The sequence below is a fragment of the Excalfactoria chinensis genome, chromosome 1, assembly GCF_039878825.1.
Source record: "Excalfactoria chinensis isolate bCotChi1 chromosome 1, bCotChi1.hap2, whole genome shotgun sequence".
NCBI lineage: Eukaryota > Metazoa > Chordata > Aves > Galliformes > Phasianidae > Excalfactoria > Excalfactoria chinensis.
In genome coordinates, this window is record NC_092825.1 from 14,105,939 (window position 1) to 14,111,938 (window position 6,000).

A 6,000-nucleotide genomic window follows, 5' to 3' on the forward strand; every position below is an offset into this window, starting at 1 on the left:
GCTGAATAGGAAAACCCATCAGCCTGGGCTTCAATGCAGGAAAGCACTATCAAATGAACTTTCTGGAAGCTCATTAAGTGCATGACAGCAAGTTGTGGGAGTTACTGAAGAAAATCTTAACCTACTTCAGCAATCTATACAAATTATATCTCATCTGCAACTCCAGTGTTTGCATACGCTGTGGCACAGTTTTCACCTAAGTAGTCTACAGGAAACCTTCAGAGGAGTAAAATCATGTAAATACTTATGATGATATTGCTCTTAGAACGTGTCTTCTCTGGGAGAGAGAACAAGTAGGAGTAAGCCAGTGGGTTTTGTTATGAAGTCTGGTATGTACGTGAGGTATTTTTGGGGAAGTAATGCTGCTTGTTTGGAATTTAAATTTAATTTTTAATACCTATTTTCTTCTTGACTTACCTCGAAAAAGCACTTCTTCCCCTTAAAAAAGAAAAGGGGGGGTGGATTTTTCAACTGCAAAAAGGAAGAAAAATCACTTCAGCTTTCTGTAGTCTGTGTGTAGTAATTTATTGCAGGGAGGCTACAGAGAAAAAAACCAACAATATCCAGTTTTATATTAAATTCTGGTCTGTGCAAATTAGATTGTTGATTCACTGGCTTTTCCATTTCTCATTGCTCATATTTGACTTCTGTTGTAAATCCAGGACTGAAGTCCCTATCTGCATTCCAATCATCTCGAACGTCAATTTTTTATTATGTGTTTATAAAGAAAAACGTCCATCTGAAATACAAATTGCAGAGATAGGAGGAACGTGTGAGCATCTCGCTGCATGTTGCACGATTCTATATTCTTAGTAAATTATGGATGAATAGTTTAATGACCTCTCCTTTTAGAAAACCACAAGGTTTTGGTCCCTCGGAGATGAACTGATAAGGTCTGACTTGACAACATTCACTCTGGATCTGTTCAGCGTTTTGTGGGTAACAGCTGCAGGGTTAGAGCCTCTCTTTTATATTTCCATTGAAACAATCGAGAAGTGCAGAGGAGAATTTGGGATTGGTGCAGGCACTTAAGCCCTAGAGAATGGCTCCAGTCTCCTGCTCTTGCATACAACCTCTCTGGAGTAGGTGCTTTAACTCACTTGACTCCTTCCTTTTGATACACATGATGGCCAAGTGACCTGAGTCAAGCTGCCTCGTGTGTTAAAACTACTGACCCAGAAAAATGCATGAGTTCTTTTGAAAAACAGATCCAATTTTAAGGGAAAAGAATGAATAGATAAGTAGATTTTATTGCACTAGAGCAAGATGGCAAGAAAAGAAGTCACAATTGGTGCTTAGAAGTGCAGGAGAAAGTCCTGGCTTCTGGCCTCAGCTCCAGGACTTGCTTGTGTTCTACATTTACAGGGCTTTGAGTGATGTCCATAAGGTTCCTTGCTCCAAATTGAAGCCAGGGCAATTGCTTTAATCATGCTCGGTGCTTAGGGAGGATAAAGTCACTAGATATCCTGGAATACCACCTCTCTGTCTCTCCAAGGCCTTGAAGGAGGGTAGACTTGGACCTGCTCACTCTTTCAACCATGCATTGTTGAAATTGCACAAGCTATTTTATGCAAAAGATTCCATCATGGATTTCTCCTTGGCGTGCTTTTAAAAAGTCATGATGGCATAGCGATTCTTCATTTCCTGAGCAGTGTAGTTCATCTTTATTTCCTTAACAACTTTGATCACGTAACAAATGCAATGATTCCTCTTCATTGCTTGTATGGGAAATTACTGTCACTGGTGATCCAAATGAATTTGCTTAATAACTTGGTACATCCTCTTGGTTCATCCCTAAACACATGATATAAGTGAATTAGAAGCAGAACAAACAGAGCTCTGTGAACATGCCATATTCTTTCAGTGTCCTTACGTCTGGAATATGTATATCAAAAATCCCTATCAGGAACTGAGGAGATGTAGAACATAGAATAGAGGCAAAATAATCTAGCAAGTGATGTTTGTGGAAGATGGTAATCACTTAAAGCAGTTGCAGATGTTGATCAAATATATCTCAAGGTCACAAATTGAATCTCTGTGTCTGGATTTTGGCTTTGCATATGCTACAGTACCCTGTAATTGGGTACAAGAACCAAATTTGCATTGATTACAAGTAGGAAAACAGGCAGAAGAAGATTCCAAATGAATGCTGGAGATGCTATTTTGTTTCTTTCTTTGTTAGTTTACAATGACACACAAAACCCTTCTATGTGAAATTTTTCCTTCATGTTCTCAGATATCTTTCTCTATACTGGGAGACATTCTATACATTGACTGGCAAAAGTGATACTGCAACAGCAGTGGCACACAGTAGGTCACCTCCAAAGAGATGGGATGGTCCTGAAATGTTCTGTGTTTTTTTCTGAAGGGACGCCTGACGACAGAAATACTCAAAAATGGTTACCGAGGGGCTGACTCTCTGAAGTACCACAAAATCACCATTCTTGGCCTGAAACGGAGACCTCATGCTGTTGCTGTGAACGGAAGGGCTGTCCGTAGTGATTCCTTCTCCTTTGAGCTGAATGGGGTAAGAGCTGTGCTGAGGAATTGTGAACAATCTTAGGGGAGTGGGAATAGTCAATGCGTAGCATTTTCTCATCAACAACTTTTACATTCTCAAGTATAAGCAGAGATTAAGTACAAGTCTGAATTTTAGGGGAAAAAAACCACCACAGAAATAGCTGTTATGGGAAACTTGAATCTTTGTTATTACATCCATGCTCTTTCTCATGTCTTTGAGCTAAAAAATAATGATAAGAAGATACACTTCCACCAACTAGGAGAGATGTCACCTTTTTTACGGGCTTTATTATCACTCTGATAAAATGAAAAAACTCATCAGTTATTAACCAGTTACTGAAAAGAGCTGGCAGAGATACTTTTGTACAAATACTTGGCATCCAAAAATGGATGCAGAGTGGCTGGCTCTAATGAGCACCTCCCTGCCACCAGAGGAAAGAAAGGGAAACCTCTGCCATGTGTTTGAGTTCCTAAGGAAGTTGTTACAGCAGTGAGACAACAGCTGCAGTTTCAGTGTCTGAAAGTGAGAAATTAATTGTCCAGCCTCAGCATCCCAGGTCAGTGTGCATGGCTTGCTTGTACTGTGCTGCTTCTTTAGTGTCAGCAACAAAATGCTGCAGAGGGGATGGGCAGGACAGCATTAACACACAGTTCCATTTCCCTTTACCATGGAAAAATAGAGAAAAAGAGCAATTCCTGTCTCTGGTCACTTGTCTCCCATGTATCACCAGCTCTCAAGTTGAAATGCATGTGGTGCTCAGCTCTGAGCTTAGGGAGCTCCCAGCATTAGCGCTGCGTATCACTGTCTCATCCCTGTAAGATGAAGAGCTGAGGCAACAAGCTGTGGATATCACATCTTTTACTCTATTAGACCTAACAATTCAAGTTTATTTGTAATCAAAGAGTGATCCTCATTACGTGAACTTGGTTCTGGCATTTATTTTATTGAAGAAATCTGTAAAGGAGGAAAATTGCTGAATAAATTTCTGCCATGGATAATGATAAAAAAAAAAAACTCACTTTCAGAGACAATGCCATAAAATAAGTGTAATCAGTCTTACCTCCAGGGAAGAAACTGTTTAACAGCCAAACTGCCTCTAAGCAAGCTGAAAGCAACATAAATGTGGCAGGGTAAAGAAAACACTCCATTGAGACATGCTCGAAAGCACCAATCTCAGAGATGCAGATGATAACTGCACAGTAACAGCAGAACATAAAAAAGATGATTAAGGAAGAGCATAAAGCTTCTCACAGAAGTATCATTTAAAATTTGATTAAAGCACAAAAGGTGATCTTTGTGACTTTGTGTGATTACTTTAAATACCGCTGAAAAAAGCCACCAGGCTGCTGGAGCAGGAGAAGTCCGACCTGAACAAAGTTCAATACGTTCAAATTAAACAGTAACTCAGATTAGTTCTCAGAATTATAAGAGATGTAGTCAAACCTCTCCCGTCATTCCTGTATAGCCACTGTAATGCTGCTGCCTATAAGCCTCTCATATGAGATTCTCTCTCAAAACAAAAACCCAACCAAAGAAACCCAAAGAGCATTAGCAGCCTGCACTTAGATATGAAAACTTACAACTCCTGAAATTAAAAAAAAACAACACAAAACCCAATGAATTCTAAATGGCAAATTTGCCACTTTCTTACAGGCTTAATGAGATTACATGCTGCATAATAGTCTAACAAGCACAAAGACTGTATGTTTGAAGGGGGATAGTAGGAAGTAGTGCTTCTGCTGTATTGCTTTTGCAGCACAGAAAGCAAATTTGCCTAAAAGCAGTGTTTAAGTGCATAATTGAGCCATAGTTTTTTTGTATATAAATAGAAGCAGTTTGCTTAGTAATAAGCTGTTTCTTTCTCTCTGGTTCACGCAGTGCTACCCTGACATTTGTAATATCATGGAATCCTCCTATTATTAGGACTGTTTATCTTTTTCCCCCCTGGTAGTACTGTGCCCTGAAAGCCACAGGAACTCTGCTGTCACCACAGCAGTGATGCTGGAGGAGCAGCTCTGTGAATCAGGCTCCTGCCAAAAACGAAAAGGCCCTTGTATAGGAACACTGTCCTTTTTCTTCCATGCTTCACCTGCTGAGGAGCAGAAGCCCAGGCTGGGGCGGCCTTTCTGTCTTCCTGGTGATTTTTTGGTTAAGGTTTGGATGGAGCTGCAGTATTTTTGTCTGAATCTGGCTCTGAGTTTGAGTACAAGACAAATAATTCAGGAAGGGGATTTCCTGCTGGCCAAGTAGTGGTGGAGGTCCGTTCCTGAGGGAAGAGGAAATTATGGCACACTTTGAAGCATGGGCTCTTAGGGCCAAGTTAATGTGAACTTGTGGGCGGGCAAAGAAATAGCTAAGAGGTTCAAATGGACATCATGCATTTTAAGGCATTATTAGTTGTGAAATGGAATGATGAAAACTGGTGAAGAAGTGAAAATGGAAATTACATGGGTAGCATAAAATTTAACACAGAACAGAGACAGGTATCATATACATAATTTAATAGCTAATTCATGTTACTAATTAATATTAAGCTGTTGCTGAATTTCTGTAAGGGATGCTGGATTGGATGCTGCCATCAGGTCAGAGTTTTGCCTATCAGATGCTGTTGAGGGAATCACGAAGGCCTAAGCTCAGCATCTCTTCTTTTTTTCTTTTTGATGGTCTTTGTTAAGTTAACCAAAGATTGTTCACTATTTTCTTTGTCTTTTTTTCTTCCACAGAAACTCATTTTGGGGATTTCTGCCCCACTTACTCAGGAACTGAACCTGGCAATTCATTAAAATGTTTAGAAAACGCTGACATCTTTGGCCCTCAGATGTTGACCTTCGATTTTAATGTAAAGAAACATTTGGCCATTAAAATGCAACTGATGCACCTCTTGTCTATTTTCCTGTGTCTCACTTGTATTTCAGTATTTATCAAATACAGTTTTTAATAGTAATTAGTGAGCATTGCCACAAACCAACAAAAACCCAAACAGCTGGACAGCCAGCTGAACTCACATAGCCCTGCCCTTGGGGAGGCCAAAGATGACTCTGTGAAACACATCTCTCCTTGGGTTGGGGCACACGGGTCTGCCTTGTGTCTCAGCTGTTTCTGGCTTGTTTGGGAACAGTCCCCCAAGATCATGAGGACCTCCAGCTTGCAGTCTCTGAAGGGCTGCTGTTAATTCCATTTATGATATAAAATAGAATCTGCCATTTACTGGCTGATTTACATCAGGCAATAATCCCAGACTACAAAATCAACAACTGCAGAGACCACTCGCTTTCATCACGCTTTCCATGCTCCTGTATTGTCATAAATGTTGCTTGGGTACGTCTTGGGATCCAGCCATTACAGATAGAATTGGTTGAAAACCTGAGGGATTTCTTCTGAGAATCTTGTCCTCTCTAGAGACTTTTTCCAGTGCAGGGGTATCTTACTGCACATATGGTTGCTACCCCTTCAAGGTACACCTCCAATGACATCTGACA

General features: G+C 40.3%; 1 protein-coding gene across 1 annotated transcript in view; it reads left to right on the forward strand.

The window, feature by feature from the left end:
• LOC140261622 (sucrase-isomaltase, intestinal-like) overlaps positions 1 to 5,396 on the forward strand; it is a 44,085-nt gene extending 38,689 nt beyond the window's left edge. Inside the window, exons 19-20 of the mRNA XM_072355244.1 lie at positions 2,369 to 2,527; positions 5,245 to 5,396. Of these exons, the coding sequence (XP_072211345.1) occupies positions 2,369 to 2,527; positions 5,245 to 5,304 (219 nt within the window). The 3' untranslated portion in view covers positions 5,305 to 5,396. The remainder of the gene's footprint in view (positions 1 to 2,368; positions 2,528 to 5,244) is intronic.
• Positions 5,397 to 6,000: the final 604 nt, after the last annotated feature.